Below are 20,114 nucleotides of genomic sequence, written 5' to 3'. Positions count from 1 at the left end.
CTCCAGCCCTGGGTCCCAGTGTTGAGACCTACCTTAGTCCAGTTCAGGCTCTCTGATGGGCCTGAGAGAAGATTTAAAAGTTTCTGGCTTTCCCTCCAACCCTCCAACCTTCCATCCCCAGCTATCTCAGCAAGGGGAAGGGGTAAACACCCCCAGCTATCTCAGCAAGGGGAAGGGGCAAACATGGAGACTCCCCCCAGCTCCCATGTAAACTATGCCCCCTCTTAGGGGGCAGAGCAGCTAAGGACAATTTTGGTTCAAGGAAATTTGTTTGTTGTCCATTGCACAAACAAGTGGACTCCCAGGAGCTGGCCCTGCTAGTCCCCTGGGCCCTCCTTCCCTGGTCCTGCAGGTCTTGCTGCTTGTCAGGCCTCTCCTCCAACCCTCTGCCACATGTCAGAAAAGCTGAGAACCCCTTGTAGTGAAAAAGGAGGAGAAACACAGTGTTCATAGCCAGCAGGAGGTTAAATAAATACTTTCACTTCTCTTTTCCCCATTTGGGCGGAGCCCTTTCTGAGTCAGTCTGTCGGCTGACTTCCTGCTTGGGGCCTGGGCAGCCACACTGCACACAGGCTGGGCCCACGGAGGGGCTCAGAGGCCAGGCTCTGAGGCCCAGGCAGGGCCTAGGGTGAGAAGATGGCAGATGGTGGCGGCGACCTGAGCACCAGGTGAGTCTTTACCTGTCTTCCTTTAACCTTTATCTGTGGCAGTATTGGAGCTTTCATGCCTTTAGTTCAGTTTGTGCCTAAGGCTTCGCTTTCGTTTAATCCTTCTTTGCAAGAACATAGGTATGCGATGTAATATAATGAAATGAAAGAGCGTGTAATGGGGAAATCAGATTTTTTAAACGGGAGCAGGACAGCTGTTGGTGTGAGTCCAACTTGCCATAACACACGTGACTTTCTTGTTTTGGATCTACTGCTCAGCTGACCGGGACACTTGAATATAGCAGTCGTTGGTGGCTGGGATTAACTGTTTCCTCATGATCTCTGAACCTTTTCACATCCCTCAGCCTTCCTCTACCTTCACATATGTCATGTCCAAAAAGGTGGTTTAGAAAATAAGCACTCCAGGGTAAACACATGGCTTACTTTTAAACATCAGACGCTGTGATCTCACCTGTCCTGGCAAGGGGCATCTGTCGGCTGTTCCCATGACTGGCTCAGGGTCTGAGTTCTTATACAATCAACCTTGATCAAAAGAAGGAAAGGGAAGAAAAAGGCCCAAGGTGGCAAAAGCCTAAATATTTTCATTTTTACTTCAATTTCCTGTCCCAAGATGGGGGATACCTCTGACCAGAAGAGAGAAGGAAATCCTATCTTTTCTCTAGTAATGAATTCAGAAATAACATTACTTAATCTTTTAATTTTTTTAATACAAAAGAAATACACTATACATTATTGTTCATTAAATTTAAAACAGTGGAGAAGTATATTAAGGAAAAAGTCATCTTTACTACTCACCCATTCTTGTAGCTTCCCTTCCCAGTCCTGTGAAGAGTCTTGGGCACAGCTTTTCTTATATTTTTCTATGCATTTATGTATCTAATGCATTTTTTGTAAATACATAATTTATGTTCTTGTTTTGTAATAAATTACATTGCATGTGCTAGTCTGCATTTTGCATGTTTACTTATTTTAATAGTGGAAAACTTAAGAGATCTTTTAACCTTAATACATATAGATCTGCCTCATTCTTTTTATACATGCTATTCCATAGAATTGATATATGATAATTATTTAACTATTCTCCAGTTGAAGCACATTTAGGTTGTTTTTAAATTGTTCACATTTACCAATAAGCTATCATAACAATGATTTTTTTTAGGGGGTGGTTTTACATCTATACAAGTATTTGTCTTATCTCTAAACCTTAAAAATTGAATTATTGAGGCACAGGGTCCAGTTATTTACTTGGTCCTGCCAAATTGTCTTTCTAGGAGTCTGAATGAATGTATTTCACCAATGAGATGAACCATCTTCCTGCACACAGCCATAGTTTGCAAAGGTGATGAATGAAGAGTTACATCTTGTTTTAATTTGTATTTTCCTTACGATGTGGAAAAGTGAACAGCTTTTCATGTTTCTTGGCCATTTAAATTCCCTCTTCTATAAATTGCTTGTTTATTTTTTGCCAATATGATTCCATTGAGGTGTTTGTCCTTTTTTTTTTTTTTCATAATATGGGAGAATTCACTAAATATTCTGTAAGTATAAATATACTTTTCTTGTCCATGACCTTTGTATATGGTGACTTTTATCTTATTAAAGCTTAAAATGTAACATATAAGCCTGTTGTGATATGGATTTGTTAAGATAGATGCACCCTTGTTATAAATGAGGTGATGCTGACAACTTCCGTGAGCACTGTCAGTTTTGACAGTTGTTCCTGTGTGAAGGTGGCAGATTCACTACTACCGTTATTCTAGGAAGAGCTCCTCCTCTAAGAACTCTGAAAATTTTTTGGATTTTTAAACAGAAATATTCTTACATTGGAGCCACTGTAGCCTTCACAGCTTTTATTTGCCCCTGTGCTTTCATCTTTTCAGTTTTTTACTTTGTGTTCATAATAGTTGTCTTGAACTTTTCCTCCATGACAATTACCTTTGAATAGGTTTCTTATTTCTTGTCATTTCTAATTTTTTAAAAATTGAGTGTTTATTTTTGAGGAGGGATCTTAATTTGTTTCTAGACCTCTGCAAGCTCCATAACCTCTTGCCATTCCATCTTCACAGTCTTGCTTTATTTAGGTTTGCCTGTGCTGTTAAGAACTTTGGGATATTCTCCTTATTGTCTCTTAGTTATTTTTCCAGACTGATTCTGTCTGATCTTGTGTTCCATGTGCCTGTGGTGGCTTTACAGTGCCTCTAGCCAGGCTCAGCCCAGGCAGGTCACCCCAAACTTCCCGCTTGCTTAGTCACAATCTGAATGAACTTTTTTTTTTTTTACATTTCCTGTTCTATCTGAGATCAAATTGGTTTTTGTCTGAGCTACAGTTTGAAGTCTTTGTTTTGATTCTTATCAGTTTTTCTGAGGACACCATGAATTGATTAAATTATCCTTTTCCCTACTGATTCGCAGTGCTACCCTTTTTGGAAGTATAGAGGCAGGGTGTGCTTCTGTGTTCGCTCTTCTCTGCCCTTGGCCTGTGACAGCCCCTCCTTATGCCAGTACCACCCTGCCATAGTGATGGCAGCTTCTCAGGAACTCTTGACATCTGAGATAACAAATCTCTTCCTCTTCCTCCGGAATGTCTTAGACTCCCAAATTCGCCTGTCAAAATCTTGAGATTTTGTGTGGAACTGCACTCAATCTATGAATCAGTTTGAAGAGAATGGACATCTTTATAATATTATGACTTCCATCTCGTGAATGTGGTTTATGTATATTATTACTTTAAAAATATTTCCTATTAAAATTTGTATTTTTCTCTCTGAAGGTTTTGCCCTTCTGCTAGATTCCTTCATAGATATTTGATATTTTTATGCCATTATTAACTAAAGTAGTCCTCCCTTATCAACAGTTTTACTTTCTGAAATTTCAGTTACTTGCCGTAAAACTTGGTCCAAAAACATTAAATGCAAAATTCCAGAAAATAATTCATGAGTTTTAAGATACTTCGCATTCTGAGGAGTGTGATGAAATCTCATGCTGTCCCTCTCCATCCTGCCTAGGATGTGAACCATCCATTTATCCAGGGTATCCACAATGTTGACACTACCAGCCCATGAGTCCCTGAGTAGCTGTCCTGGTGATCAGATCGACTGTCCTGCTATAACAGAGCTTGTGTTCAAGTGTTCAAGGAACCCTTATTTTAGTCTATAATGGCCCCAAAGCACAAGAAGATTGATGCTGGCAATTCAGATATGCCAAAGAGAAGCCGTCAAGTGCTTCCTTTAGGTGAAAATGTGAAATTTCCTGAAAGAAAAAGATAATATGCTGAGGTTGTTAATATCTACAGTATGATGTTTTGAGAAAGGAAAAGAAACCACATTTACATAATTTTTAGTATAATACATTGTTATAGTTGATCCACTTTATTATTAGATATTGTTATTAATCTTTTATTGTGCCTTATTTATGTATAGATAGGCTAAAACATAGTATATCCAGAGTTTGGTACTATCTGCAGTTTCAAGCATCCACTGGGGCTCCTGGAAGCATCCCCTGTGGGTACAAGGGAACTAGTGTACTAAATTTTATGTATGAATTTGCATTGGTGACCCATGTTCTGATCCATGGTTCTGTTTTTCATTCTTGTTTCAATACTGAAATGTTTTAGTTACTATGATTTTATAGGTAGTGTTCTGTAACCTACCTTACTGGGATTCAATTGAGAGACACTAAATGAACAGATAAATTTAGGAAGAATTTATGTTTCTAAAAAAAATCCTGAATGACCCCAGTTAGAAACATAGCATATCTCTCCATCTATTCATGATTCTTTGAACTTGGGACCTTGAGTCACTTCAGTGCTAGGCATTTTAAAATTGTATTTGTAAACAGGAATTCATTTTCCTATTACATTTTCTAGTTATTTCTTGATGGCATGAGGGAAATCTATTGATTTGAGTTCCCAGATCTTGTGCTTAGGAGTCTTACTAAGTGGTCTTCTCCCTCTTAATATTGTCTCGTGTCTTTCTGGAGAAATAATTACATCTTCAAAAATAGTAGCAGCTTTGCCTCCTCTTTTTCAGAATTCATACTTTTACCATATACTTTTCTTTTTCTATCTTACTTTATTCTTTCTCTTTTGCCTTAGTGCATTAGCCAGGACTGCCAGTGTAATATTGAATAGTAACAGTAAAACTGAGCATTTTAGCTTTGTTCCTGAGTTCGAGGGGAATACTTATAATGTTTACATTGAGGCTTTCTGATAGACACCTTTTTTCAAGTTAAGGACATTTTCTGCTGGCTCTGGTTTACTAAAAGTTATTTCTTTTAATCAGGCCTGTGTATAGGATATTTATCAAAATGCCTACTAAAGAATCTTTGAGAATTGATTTTTTTTCTCTTTTAATCTGTTTCATCCAGAGTAAATTATATTGAAACATTTTATTAATTCAGTTATTAATGTCACCAAAGTAAAACATATATATAGCTTAAAGTATCAGTCAATAAGGCCTTCACAAACACAACTAGTTCTTTCTGCCATCTTCCCCGTCCATGTCCACTTTCCCAAATGGATTATCTTTAGCTTTTTGGCTCTTCCTTTTGTATTTACTTCTGTAATTTGAAATGATATGCTGATACAGCTCTTCGTAATTTTTTGAGTTTCAGACATTGATTTGTTCATGTAATAGGACAGAAGATGAAGACTTTTTCCATAACACTCCTTTTCATTCCCTGTCCATTCTCATAATACATCACAGTTGGAGGTTCATCAGTAATCAGTGTTACCATTATGTTGTTCACAACCAAGTCATCTACTGTATTATAATTACATTTCCTTTCCTGTGCAACATCCCCCCCAACCCCCACAAATAATTATTGCCCTCTTATATATTTGCTTGGATTTTGTGTATCCTCACTATGAATTCTTCCCAAGCACTCCGCAGAATTCTAAAATTCTTCTCAGTACAGTGAGACACACTGGGTTATTTATCAATTCCATTTTACTTTCTTGGGGAAGCCCTCCTGGAATTATCCATTCTCCTGATTCCATCAGTTCTGGTTAGTTTCAGTTTCCAAGGCTGACCTTCTGAAGCTTGACATCTCTCCTGTGTTGGGTCTTGTTTTGTGGATTACACGTATACCTCTTTCTTGCTTTACTGTCTCATTTTGGTTTACCACATTATCCAGTAGCCTCCTGACTAAGAGCTCATAGAAGATGTATCTCTCTCTCTTTATATATATATATATAATATTTTATATATTGTATATTTTGTTTTACATATATTATATATATATATTATATATATATTTTATATATATATTATATATATATTTTATATATATATTATATATATATTTTATATAATATATTATAGAGAGAGAGAGAGAGAAAGAGAAAGAGAGAGAGAGAGAAAGAACCTACCTTACTGGGATTTAATTGAGAGACACTATATATATATGTGTGTGTGTGTGTGTGTATAAATTGTACATGTCTAGAAAAAAATTTTATCCTTAATCCTCACAACTGCATAAATATTTGCTAAGTATAAATGCAGAGTTTGGAAATTAATTTAGTTCACTGTCTTGCAACTTCTGGCATTGCTAATAGGAAGCCTGATGCCATTGTGATTCTTGATCCTGTCTTTCTATGTCACCTATTTTGCCTCTCTGAAACTTTCTGGCTCTTCTCTTTAATCCCTTGATTCTAAAATTTCATGATAGCTTGCCTTGATGTGAGTGTTAAATTCATTTGTTGTGCTTTGCTCTTCAGGGCCTTTTCAAATGGACAACTTTATTTCAATTCTGATCATTTTCCTTGTGATATTATTTGATTATTTTTCTCCTTTCTGCTTTATCTCTCTTTTTTATCTTTTGGAGTTCCTGTTAGTTGGATGTTAGGTTTCCAAGATTGATCCTCTAGAGACTCCCTGTTTTTGTCTTGAAAATCTTGTATGTCTTCTTTTCTTGAATCTACCTTCTATGACATTTTCTGAGGACCTTCACTCCTCCTAGTGATTACAAAACTTCTGCCATTATATTTTTAATTTCCAAAAGCTCTTTTGAAAAGTTAGTTGTCTTTTATAGCATCTTGTTGTTGTTTCAAGAAATCAAAAATTTTCTCTCTAATAATGAGGATGATAATTTTTAAAATTTCGTGTTTCTTCCAAAATTGTTTTAAGTGTTAGTTCCTTCCAGGTTTTTTTCCCAGCTCCTGCTCCATTATTTTCTTGTTCTGAAAGAATTCATCAAGTGTCCATTGGGTAACCATTCACATTTAAGAACCAGACACTAAAAATTTGATTAGGAGCTCTGTGCAAGGAATGCCTCTCATTGACTATACCTCATTTCGATTTTTCATTTTCCAACTCACCTTCTGAAGGAATGGTGCCACTAATTCCTGACAACTTCCAGAGTTCAAAAGTGTACACTGGCTTACTCCTTGTCAGCTTCCCTTAAGCAAGTAATCAGGACTTTTATTCTTTCATTCTGTGGAATTAGCTACCATATATGCACCTATCTTCCAAAATGTTTGGTTATCTCTTATTTGATGCCCTTTCCTGTTCCCTGGTCTTTGCTTCTTTTCTGCCTCTAACTCTCCCTCATAGGTGGTTTCATGGGATTTCAGAAGGAACACAGATGAATGCAGGTGTGTTCAACCTGCCAGGCTTAACCAAATGCATAGATTCGTTCTCTAATGTGACCTTTCCTGGAATCCCTGAGATAACACCTACACGGTCATGCCACATGACTCTTTCATCCACTCCCGGGTTGGATTTCTTTATATTTTATCGTGGGATTTTACCTCATGTGTTTATAAGCAACTTAGTGACCTACAATTTTCATTTCTTATTTTGTATTTGTCTGGGATCGATAGCAGAACTATAGCAGCCTCATGAAATAACTGGGGGTGACTGAAATTTTGAATATATATATATATATATGCACATATATGTATTAGAATGGTTTGTTTAATACAGACATCATCTGTTCCTTGAAAGATTGCAGAAAATTGTCCATTAAATTATTTTAAATTGATGTCTGTGGAAGTGTATTATGCATTTCCAAGCTCTGTAGGTATATTACGCATGTCTCCTATTATTTTTAGTTCTTATGCTGACCTTTGAGCCAGTTTTGATCATTTATATTGTCCTAAAAAGTAACTATTTTCCTAGATTCTCTTCTTATTGATAGAAAGTTGTATAGGAATTTCTTGTATAAAGTTTTAATCCTTTCCTTCTCTGAAGACGTTTCCTTTTTCCTATTCCTCCCATTGTTTATTATTGTTTTTTTCTTGATTTTTTGAGCAATCTTTCCATTTTGTTGGTCTTTTCAATGAACCACCTTTTGGTTTTATTGATCCACTACTCTTATTTTCTGTTTGGGGTTTAATTAAATCTTGCTTTTCTTTATTATATTTTTCTGTATATTTTCTTTCCTAATTCTTTACTTCTCCTTTGTTGAGGGGATTACCTTGTGTTCTGTTTCTAATACATTGGTTTAAAACTTAATTTACTTGTCAGTGTTTCCTATTTTCTAATAAATGCATTTTAGGCCATGAATGTTCACCTCTGTGGCACTTTGGAAATGTTTGGCCTTTATAATATATGGTGTTTTCATTGGAGTTTATTTCTTAGCCATTTGTTATTTTGATTTTGATTTCCTGGTTAACTTAAGAAGTGTTTGGAAGCAGCTTTTAAAATTTCTCAGTGGAATGAGTTGGGGAAGTCGTCCCCTGTCCTTTGGTTGTTCCCTCTGATCCTATCACATTGTGGTCAGAAAATGTGTTCCTTAAGATTTCCATTTGTGAGAGTCTATTGTTGTTTCTCTTGTGGCCTAGTACATAGTCAGTTTAGAGGCTTCACCACATTTGAAAGGCAATATAGTGCAATGATTAAGAGTGTAGTAACTAAAGCCAGATAGTAGAGAGGGTAGGAGCAGGGAGGATCAACACTAGGATGATTGGGGAAGGGTGGTGTGAAGTCCAGCTCTGCCACGGCATGCATGTAGAGATGGGGCAAGCCTTGTTTCTTCCCTGTAAAATGACGGTATTAATAATGGTGCTGTCAGCAGGCCGGTACAGGTTCTTGTCTTTGCCCCAGAAAAGAATTTGAAGGCCAGACCAAAGTGAAAGTAAAGAAGATTGCAGAGCAAAAGCAAATACACACTCAAGAGAGGAATGCAAGTGTGCTCAAAAGAATGAGCCATGCCTAGCCTGGCCAGAGCTCACATGCTATGTGGATAAGCATAATGAAGGCATGGAATATTCCTTCATAAGGGGAGGGATTGACTGGGTGCAGTGGCTCACACCTGTAATCCCAGTACTTTGGGAAGCCGAGGCAGATGAATCACCTGAGGTCAGGAGTTCAAGACCAGCCTGGCCAACATGGTGAAACCACATTTCTACTGAAAAATACAAAAATTAGCTGGGCGTGGTGGCAGGCACCTGTAATCCCAGCTACTCAGGAGTCTGAGGCAGGGAGAATTGCTTGAAAACGGGAGGTGGAAGTTGTAGTGAGCAAGATCGCACCACTGCACTCTAGCCTGGGCAAGAGAGTGAGACTCCATCTCAAAAAAAAGGGGGGGGGGAGGGGATTTTCTGGGTAATCAGTGAGCAATTCCCAATTGGGGTGCCAGCATTTTCTTAACTAAATATGGTTAATTTGGAACTGTTGTGGTGTCAGGTCCATGATGGGAATGGGAGGTTTCCCCAGGGAAGTTTTATGGCTGTAGGGGTGTAATGCAGCCACATTTGTCATCCTACAGAAATCATCTAAATGTGTAAATACAATCCAGTACTTTAGGAACACAGACCATGATATAATTTCTTGAATTAAAAGTCTCCTAAGGTTAAAATATTTAGTTGTGATTACCTTTTTTTTTTTGGTATTGTTGAGGTACAATTGTATACATTGAAGGTGTACAACATGATGATTTCATGTTTATATTGTGAAATGATTACTACAATCAAGTTAGTTAACATATCCATCATGTCACATAGTTACCACTGTATGTGTGTGATGAGAATATTTAAGATCTATTCTCTTATCAAATTTCAAGTATGTAATACATTATTGTTAACTATAGTGTCCATACTACACATTAAATTCCCAGAACTTATCCATCTTATAACTGAAAGTCTGTGCCCTTTAACCAACATTTTCCCATTCCTCCCACTTCCCAGCCCTTGGCAACTGCTATTTGACTCTTTCTATGACTCACCTTTTTTAGATTTCTCAATCAGAATCTAATCTTGTTAGATGGGCTTGTCATACATGGCCTTTATGGTATATTTCATTTATACCCAATTTGTTAAACTTTTTTTTTTTTTTATCATGAAAGGATGTTGAAGTTTTCAAATCCTTTTTCTGCATCTATGAAAATGTTCATATGATTTTTGTCCTTCATTCTGTTAATGTTGCACAACACCTTTATTGATTTACATGTTGCATCATCCTTGCGTCCCGGGGATAAATCCCACTTGATGGTGGTAAGTGATCATTTTAGCGTACTGTTGAATTTGGTTTGGTTTGGTAGTGTTTTGTACGTAATTGTTCCCTCTATGTATATCAGGGGGAATGGGCTGCAATTTTTTTTCTTGTAGTGTTCTAATCTGGCTTAGGTATCAAGGTAGTGCACATACAATGAGTTTGGAAGTGTTCCTTGCTCTTAATTTTTTTTTGGAAGAGTTTTAGAAGGATTGGTATTAGTTTCTTAAATGTTTGGTAGAATTCACTAGCATAGCCAATTGGTTTTTCTTTAATGGAAAGTTGTTTCCTTATTCAATCTTTTTACTCATTATTGGTCTGTTTAGATTATCTGTTCTTTCAGGATTCACTTTTGATAGATTGTGTATTTCTAGGAATTTGTCTATTTCTTCTAGGTTATCCAATTTGTTGATGCATAATTGTTCATAGTAGTCTCATGATTCTTTGTATTATCATGTTATCAGTTGTAATGTTTCCTCTGTCATTTGTAAGTTTATTTGAGTGTTGTCTCTTTTTTAACTTGGTTAGTTTAGTGAAAGATTTGCTAATTTTGTTTATCTTTCAAAGAACCAATTCTGAGTTTTGTTTATCTTTTCTATTGTTTTCCTATTCCCTATTTATTTCTGCTCTAATCTACATTATTTTCTCCCTTCTGCTGCTAACTTTGGGTTTACCTTATCTTTCTTCATCAACTGTAAAGTTAAATGATTTAAGATATTTTTCCTAAGGTAGGTATTTATAGCTATAAACTTGCCTCTTAGAACTGCTCTTACTGCATTCCAGTTTTGCTAGGTTGTGTTTTCATTTTTGTTTGCCTCAGGATATTTATAAGTTACCTTTTTGGCTTCTTCTTTGACCTATTGGTTATTCAGGAATGTGTTGTTTAACATCCTTACATTATTTATATATTCTATACAAAAGTTATGAATTCTTCAAATTTCCTCCTATTATGGATTTCTAGTTTCATAATATTGTGGCCAGGAAAGACACTTGATATGATTTCACTTTTGAATTTGTTAAGACTTCTTTTGTGGCCTAACACATGATTTTTTTTTTACTGGATAATGTTTCATGTACACTGAAGTAGAATGTGTATTCTGCTGCTGTTGAATGAAATGTTCTATATATGTTCGTTAGGTCTATTTGATCTAAAGTGTGGTTCAAGATCAATGTTTCCCTATATTTTTCTGTCTGATTGATCTATGATTATTGAGGGTAGAGTATTAAGGTCTCCTACTAACATTGTATTGCTGTTTCTTTCTTTTTTCAGTTCTGTTAGTATTTGCTTTAGTTATTTAGAAGTTCCAGTGCTGTATGCAAAAATATTTACAGTTGTTGTATCCTTTTGATGAACTGTCACCTTTATCTTTATATATTGATTTTCTGTATCTCTTGTGGCCATTTTTTACTTAATGCATATTTCATTTGGTATAAATATATTCACCTCTGCTTTCTTTTGGTCATTTTTTGCATGGAATATCTTTTTTCATCCCTTCACCTTCAGCCTACTTGTGTTCTTAGGGCTAAAACGAGTCTGACTGTCTCTCTCTCTTTCTTTTCCCTTTGGCAGAGTCTCACTCTGTCACCCAGGTTGGAGTACAGTGGTGCTATCTTGGCTCACTGCAAACTCTGCCTCCCAGGTTGGAGTGCAGTGGTGCTATCTCGGCTCACTGCAGACTCTGCCTCCCAGGTTCAAGCGATTCTCCTGCCTCAGCCTCCCAAGTAGCTGGGATTACAGGTACCTGCCACAACACCCAACCAATTTTTGTATTTTGGGTAGAGATGGGATTTCACTATGGGCCAGGCTCGTCTTGAGCTTCCGACCTCAAGTGATCATCTGCCTGGGCCTCCCAAAGTGCTGGAATTACATGTGTGAGCCACTGCACCCAGCCTAAAATGAGACTCTTATATGCAGCAGATTGTTTGATCTTGTGGATTTTTTTTAATCCATTCAGTCACTCTACTTCTTTTGATTAGATAATTTAATCCATTTATTGACAGGTAAGAACTTACTATTGCCACTTTGTTAATTGTGTTCTGACTGCTTTGTAGTACCTTTTTTCTTTTTTTTTTTCTTGTTGCCCTCCTTTGTGATTTAATCACTTTTGAAATGATATACTGTGATTCCTTTCTCTTAATCTTATTTATCTATTCTACTTAGTGGTTACTATGAGGCTTACATAAAATATTTTATAGCTATACCATCCTATTTTAAGCCAACAACTTCAATCACATGCAGAACTCTATACTTTTACTTCTCCCCCTCTCACATTTCAGTCAATTGATGTTACAATTTACATATTTTTTATATTTTGTCTCCAATAACAAATTACTATATTAGTCCATTCTCACACTGCTTTAAAGAACTACCTGAGGCCAGGTGCAGTGGCTCACGCCTCTAATCTCAGCATTTTGGGAGGCCGAGGTGGGTGGATCACCTGAGGTCAGGAGTTTGAGACCAGCCTGGTCAACATAATGAAACCCTGTCTCTACTAAAAATACAATAATTAGCCAGGTGTGGTGGCATGTGCCTGTAGTCCCAGCTACTTGGGAGGCTGAGGCAGGAGAATCACTTAAACCCAGGAGGCAGTGAGCCAGGATAGCACCATTGCACTTCAGCCTGGTTGACAGTGCAAAAGCAAGACTCTGCCTCAAAAAAAAAAAAAAAAAAAAAATAGAACTACCTGAGACTGTGTAATTTATAAAGAAAAGAGGTTTAGTTGACTCATAGTTCCACAGACTGTACAGGAGGCATGGCTGGGGAGGCCTCAGAAAACTTACAATCATGGTGGAAGGGTGAAGGGGAAGCAAACACGTCTTCACATGGCTGCAGGAGAGAAAGAGAGTGAAGGGAGAAGCGCTACACACTTTTAAACTAGATCTCATAAGAACTCACTCACTGTCCCAAGAACAGCAAGGGGGAAATCCACCCCCATGATCCAATTCCTCCCACCAGGGCCCTCCCCCAACACTGGGGATTACAATTCAACATGAGATTTGGGTGGTGACATGAAGCCAACTATATTAATTGCTATAGATATAATTATTTTTAATAGTTTGTTTTTTAACTTTTATACCAGAGTTGAAAATGACTTATGCACAATCATTATAATATTAGAGATTTCTGACTTTCACTATATATTTACCTTTACTGGTGAAGTTTTGTATATTTATATGTTGTTATGTTGTGAATTAGTACCATCTCATTTCAGCTTGAAGAACTCCCTCTCGCATTTCTTGTAAGACAGGTCTAGTGATGTTGGACTCCTTCAGCTTTTGCTTGTTTGGGAAGGTTTTTATCTCGCTTCTGAAGGACAGCTTTACCAGGTATAACATTCTTGGTCAGTAGAGTTTCTATTCTTTCAGTATTTTGAATATATCACCCTAATCTCTCCTGGGCTGAGAGGACGTTTCTGCTGAGAAATTCACTGCTAGCCTTATGAGGGCTCTGTTATACATAATGAGTTATACTTTCCTTGCTGCTTTCAAAATATTCTGTCTTTATCTTTTGATAATTTAATTATAATATTTTGGTGTCAAATTTTCTTGTTCAATCTATTTGGGCACCTTTGGGCCCAATGAATCTAGATGTTCATTTCTCTCCCCAAATGTGGGACGTTTCCAGCCATTACTTCTCTAGATGTACTTTTTGTTCATTTTCTCTCTCTCTTCTCCTTCAGTAATTCCCATAATTTGCATGTTGTTTTACTTGATGGTGTCCAATAAATCCCATAGGCTTTTTTAAACTCATTTTTATTCTTTGCTATTTTTGCTCCTCTGAGTAAATAATATCAAATGACCTATCTTTGAGTTCATTTAGTCTTTCTTCTGCTTGAATGAGTCAGCTGTTAAAGCTCTCTATTAAATTTTTCCATCCAGTCATTGTATTTTTCAGATCTAGGATTTCTGGCTTTTAAAAAATGGTTCCTGTTCCTTTCTGGCATTATAACTTTGTTTATATATTGTTTTCTAATTTTGTTAGTTGTCTATCAGTGTTTGCTTATAGTTCACTGAACTTTTTAAAGAGAATTATTCTGAATTCTTTGTCAGTAAGTTCATAGATCATTATTTCTTTAGAGTCAGTTATTAGAGCATGTTAGTTTATTTTAGTGGTATTATTTTTCCTGATTCTTTATGATCCTTGCATCTTATCATTGGTGTCTGCACATTTGAGGAAACAATCACCTCTTCCAGGCTTTATAAGTTTGTTCTGGCAGGGAAAGCCCTTCACTAGTCAGTCCAGCCTGGAGTTCTGGACAGGTCAGCTGGTAGCATCCATGGACAGGCAGAGCTTTCTGTTGAGATCTCTTGCTGGGCCAGATCATTGCCTGTGCTCTGAGATTGGATAAGGCCACTGCTGGTCTCTATGGTTGTTTGGATGTTTTGACTGGACCCTTTTGTTGGGCAGCAGCTAATGGCCAGGCTCTAAGATGGGACAAGGCCTTAACCTATTGTTAGGTGTGATCACAGGCTGGGCTCTGTGATCAGGCAGAGTTGAAGGCTGTGTTCCACAGTTGGGTGATCGGGTAGGACCACAGGCTATGTTCTACATTTGGAGAGTGACTGGTTCTACTCCCTGCCTGGGTATGGCCACAGGCTGGGATCTCTAGTTGCTTGGGGCCCCAAAGCTGTGCCCACCATTGAAAGAGGTCATTGGCTTGGTTTCCTGCCCATGCAGGTCATTGGCTGGGCTTTGCACCTGGGCGGGGTCTCAATTTGGACTTCCTAGTTAGCAGGGCTAGAGAACATACTCTGTAGTTAGGCAGGGTGGCTGGCTTGATTACCTGCCTGGAGAAAGACATATGCTAGGATTTGAGGCTGGGCAGAATCTCTTTGGGGGGTTCCCTGGTCAGGCAAGACAGAAACCTAAACACCTTAGATGGGCTGGGTTGCTGGCTAGGTACCCAAGCTAGTTAGAACTGCTGACCATGCTGCCTGGCCAAATAGGGCCACCAGCTTGCCTCTGCAGGTGGACAGAGCTGCTGGCTGAGCTCTCTGAGAGGGTGCTGACGTCAGGAGCACAGTACCAGCATGATGATCTATGCATTGGCCACTGTGAGCCCTGCCCTCACTTCTTCATTTCTAATCAAACCCAGGTGGTCCAGTCCCACTGATTTCCCATTTGTTTCCCATGAGGCAAGACAGAATTGGGCCTCCAAAGAAGCAGCCCAGAATGCCAGGGAAGCTGGATGTCCTCCTTAGGCTCCCCACTGGAGAAACTTTAGGCTCAGGGAAAACCTCTTGGTGTGGCACTGTGCCAGCCTGGGGGAGGAGCACTTTCCTCCTGGGGAGGAAAGTGAAACCATTCCTCTTACCCTTCTAATGTGGTTTTTCTCAGGTTTTGTGGTCCAAGGGAGGTAATTCAGCCTCTCTTGGGTTCTGAAATTTTCACAAAGGCATCCTTGTCTATGGATAGTTGTTAATGAGTCTTTCTGGGAGAGAGACTAAAGCCAGAAACCTCCTATTCTGCCATCTTAGTGACATCCCATCCTGGATGTGCCTTTTAAATCTAAGGTTCTAGTTTCAGCTCTGGAGAACTTTTTAAAGTTTGATTTCCCTATTCTCATTCTTTCTATTCTCTTCTGGAATTCCCTTTGGCAGAAAGTTGAAACATCTTATGCAAAAGAAAAACCTTCTTTTTTCACATTTTCCATATCTTTCCCCCCAGCTATATTCCAGAAAGAAAAATGTGACTCACTAAGTTACTCTTCAACTGAGTCTATTCTGCACACCCAACTTTATTTTTTAACAGCTTTAATGAGGTACAATTTACATACTGTAAAATTCTCCTGTTTTAAGTGTGTATCTCAATGATTTTTAACAGAATTACAGAGTTGTGCAACCGTCATCACAATCCAAGTGTAGAATATTTTCGCTACCCTTAAAAGCTTCTTCATGACTATTTGGGATCAATTCCTGCTCCTATTCTCCAGCCCTAGGCAACCACCAATATACTTTCTATCTCTGTAGTTTTCCCTTTCCTGGACATTTCATGTAAATGGATCATATATTATACGGTCTTTTACAACTGGGTTATTTCATTGAATGTAATGTTTTTGAAGTTCATCCATGTTTTAGCATGTATTTATATTTATTTCCTTTTTATTGATGAATTGTATTCCTTTATATGGCTCTATCAATGGTATTTTTTTCATTTGCCAGTCAATGGAAATTTGGATTGTTTTTATTTTTTGACTATTATGAATAATGCTGTCTTGAGTATTTGCATACAAGCCTTTGTGTGGATATACATTTTCGTTTCTAGGTAGATATTTAGGAGTGAAATTATTGGGTTCTATAGTAGCGCTATGTTTCACTTTTTAAAAATCTGTCTTACGTTGTTTCCAAAAGACCATTTTACAGCAATGTATAAGGTTCCAGTTTTTCCGCATCTTTGCTAAAACTTGTTATTTTATGTCTTTGTAGTCATTCCAGTGGATGTATTTTGGTATTTTGTTGTGGTTTGATTTTGCTTTTCTCTAATAACTAATGATACTGAACATCTTTTCACATTTTTATTTTTCACATGTCTTTTGGAGAAATATCTATTCAAATCATTTGTCCATTTTTAATTGGCTTGTCTTCATATTGAGTTGTCAGAATTCTTTACATATCTGAATACAAGTAGTTTATTAAAAATATGATTGGCTAATGTTTTCTCTCAGACTGTGACTAATCTTTTCTTTCTCTTTATGGTATATTTGAGGCACAAAAGATTTAAATTTTGTTAAATTTTAACTTATTTATTCTTTTAAGGATTATACTTTTGTTGTAGCTAATTCTTCGTCTCACCTAAAGTCACAAAGATTTTTGCCTGTGTTTTCTTCCAAAAGTCTTATCATTTTTGCTGTTTTACAAGACTACTGCATAATTTGGGGAACCCAGTGAAAAATGAAAATGGGGGGGAATCCTTGTTCAAAAATTATTAAGGATTTCAAAACAGTGAAAGCAGACACTAAACTAAGCACAGAGTCTTTTGTGACTGCACAGGATGCATGTCCATAAAGCCATCCCTGCTTTTACATTTAGATCCATGATCCATTTTGAGTTGATTTATGCATATGGTGTGAGGTAAGGGTCTAATTTTGTATTTTTGCATGTGTCTATCCAGTTGTACTAGTACTATTTGATTGAAAAGACTATCTTTTCCTCATTTAATTGCCTTGGCACTTTTGTGGAAAATCAATTGACCAAAAACCTAAGGATTTATTTCAGCATTCTCAGTTCTGTTGTATTGATCTTTATATATATTTATGCCAGTACTGTCTTGATTCATGCAGCTTTATAAGAAGTGTTGAAATCACAAAGTATAAGTCTTCCAACTTTTTTCTTCTTTTTCAAGACTGTTTTGGATATTCTGGGTTCTTTGCAATTCCATGTAAATTTTAGAATCAGCTTCTCAATTTCTGCAAAAGGCCATTTGGGATTTTGATAGGAATCATATTAAGTCTCTAAATCAATTTGGAGAGAACTGCCATGTTAAACATATTGAGTCTTTCAATCCATGAACATGGGCATCTCTATTTATTTTGATCTTTAATTTCTCTCAGCAATATTTTGCCATTTTCAGCCTACAAGTCTTGCATTCTGTTTGTTCAATTTATTTTTAAATGTTTTATTATTTTGCCTACCTTTATTTTTGAATTTACAAACTCAACTTTTAAATTTCTAAGTTTCCTAGTTGGTTGAATATTATTCATAACTTATTCAATATTAATATTATTATTGAACTTATTATAATAAGTTATGGGGTTATTAAATATACTTACTCAAAAGTCTTATTCTGTTTACTCTATTATTTCTATTCTCTGATATTACCTAAAAAATGGTAAAAGAAAGATCTGAAGGGACCTGGTTAGAACTCTGAAACTGCCCACTAAGCCAGTGTTAACACCTGGGGTGTAGTGGTTCCATGCCTTCCCTAACATTTATTCTGAATTTTATATACAAATGAAAGACTTTTTTAATTTTATAAAAATGTGATCATAATATATTGATCTAAACATGATGTTTTCATTGAACAACAAAACTATGACCATCTATCCAAATTACTAGAATTAAATAGCTATGTAATAGTTCAACAGTGTATATTTACAGTAATGTACTTAACCAGTCAGCTGAATAGACAATTAGGTTGTTTTCAGGTTTAGGAGTATATGTTATTGTTGAGGGATTTTTGCTGGTAAAAGCAAATGCTTCAACAAAAATTTTGCATTTATGAGCATCTAGTCAACAAATACTTATGGAACACCTTGTATATATCAGATACTCAAGAAAAATCAGTGGACAAAACAAACAAAACCTCTGCCCTCATGGCATATATATTTTTGAGGAGAAAAGAGACAATAAAGAATATGATAAACAATAAGTAAATAAGTAATTCATTTGGCATATTAGGGAGTAGTGAAGGCATGAGAAAAAGAAATAGAGGCAGATTAGGGGCTTGGAGGTATGGGGGCATGCTAGGGGGATTGTGATTGTGATTTTTAGACAGGTTGATCAAAGCAGGCCTCATTGAGAAGGTGATAGTGAAACAAGGATCTAAAAGAGACAAGGGAGTTAGTTCACTACATAGATATATGTGTCTGTGCTAAGCAGAGAAAATAGCCAGTATCAAGTCTCTAACAGTGCAGAATCTCTGGTGTAGTCAAGAAACAGCAGAGGTGAGTGTGGCCCGACAGACATGAGCAAAAAGAGAGGAGCAAAGGATGTATCATTTCAGACCCTTTGAACAGTGTAAGGTCTGTCTTTCACTCTTGAAGAAATTGGGAGCATTGAAAGTTCTGCAGTTCTTGTTTTTATAAGATGGACGTTGTCTTTTTATTTCTATAGGATAGGTTCCAAAAGTGGATCTGCTGGATCAGTCTGTAGTACAGCTTAAAATTTAGTAGACGTTGCCAAATCTTTTCTGAAAAGGCTGTAGTAATTCATGCTCACACCAGGGATGAGTAAGTGTCTGTTTCTCTGAATCTTCTCCCGTGTGACACAGTGTCACTAATGAAATTCTGTTTGCCAATCTAATGGGTGAGCAATAATTTCTCACTGATGTTTTAATTTTTATGTATTCATATCTTTATTAGACATTTTCATTTCCTCATATTTAAGCTGCCTGTTCAGGTCTATTTTGGACGGGCTATTTGTTGCTTTTTATTAATAGATTGTAGTCTTTGCCGATTAATATCAGATATATTAATCCTTTGTCGTATATATTGAAAATGCTTTTCTATACTCTTTTATATTTGTATTGCTTTTTAAAAACATTTTAACCTATTAAGAGAAATCTTCCTTTAACTACTCTCTTCTCAAATTTTTCTTGTCTGACTCAGATATTTGTTCTGTCATTTAAATATTTACATTATTTGATTCAGGTTTTTTTTCCAACTTTTATTTAAGTTCGGGGGTACATGTGCAGGATGTGCAGATGTTCTACATAGACAAAAGTGTGCCATGGTGATTTGCTATGTGATTCATTCCATCACACAGGTGTTAAGACCAGCATTCACTAGCTCTTCTTCCTGATCCTCTCCCTCCTCCCAGCCCCCGCCCTCCAACAGACCCAAGTGTGTATTGTTCCTCCTCATGTGTCCATGTGTTCTCATCATTGAGCTCCCGCTTATAAGTGAGAACATGCAGTCAGCACTATTCACAATAGCAAAGACATGGAATCAACCTAAATGGCCATCAGTGATAGACTAGAGGAAGAAAATATGGTACATATACACTATGAAATACCATGCAGCTATAAAAAAGGAATGAGATCATGTCCTTTGCAGGGACATGGATGGAGCTGGAGGCCATTATCCTTAGCAAACTAATGCAGGAATATTTTATCCAGTTTTAATGGGGTTCTGGGTTGCAAGTGCACCATACTTACATAATAATTTCAGAATAATGGATGTTTTAAAATTACTACCTTTTTTGTAATTGGAAGCCTTTCATAATCTGTTTATTTAGATCTTATTTAATTTTCTTCAATAAGATTTTTATAGTTTTCTTCATATAGGTCTCATACCTT

General features: G+C 36.9%; 1 protein-coding gene across 12 annotated transcripts in view; it reads left to right on the top strand.

The window, feature by feature from the left end:
* Positions 1–285: 285 nt before the first annotated feature.
* SP100 (SP100 nuclear antigen) overlaps positions 286–20,114 on the top strand; it is a 120,765-nt gene continuing 100,936 nt past the window's right edge. For 11 of the 12 annotated variants that reach the window (XM_030917117.1, XM_030917114.1, XM_030917116.1 and 8 more), the window contains exons 1-2: positions 286–668; positions 1,940–2,007. In XM_030917117.1, coding sequence (XP_030772977.1) covers positions 1,952–2,007 — 56 coding nt within the window. In that variant the 5' untranslated portion in view covers positions 286–668; positions 1,940–1,951. The remainder of the gene's footprint in view (positions 669–1,939; positions 2,008–20,114) is intronic. The other variant, XM_030917109.1, reaches the window with a different exon arrangement.

Source organism: Rhinopithecus roxellana, chromosome 14, assembly GCF_007565055.1.
Source record: "Rhinopithecus roxellana isolate Shanxi Qingling chromosome 14, ASM756505v1, whole genome shotgun sequence".
Taxonomy (NCBI): domain Eukaryota; kingdom Metazoa; phylum Chordata; class Mammalia; order Primates; family Cercopithecidae; genus Rhinopithecus; species Rhinopithecus roxellana.
Note: the sequence above shows the minus strand (reverse complement) of the source record. Positions and strands in the feature narration are given on the sequence as shown.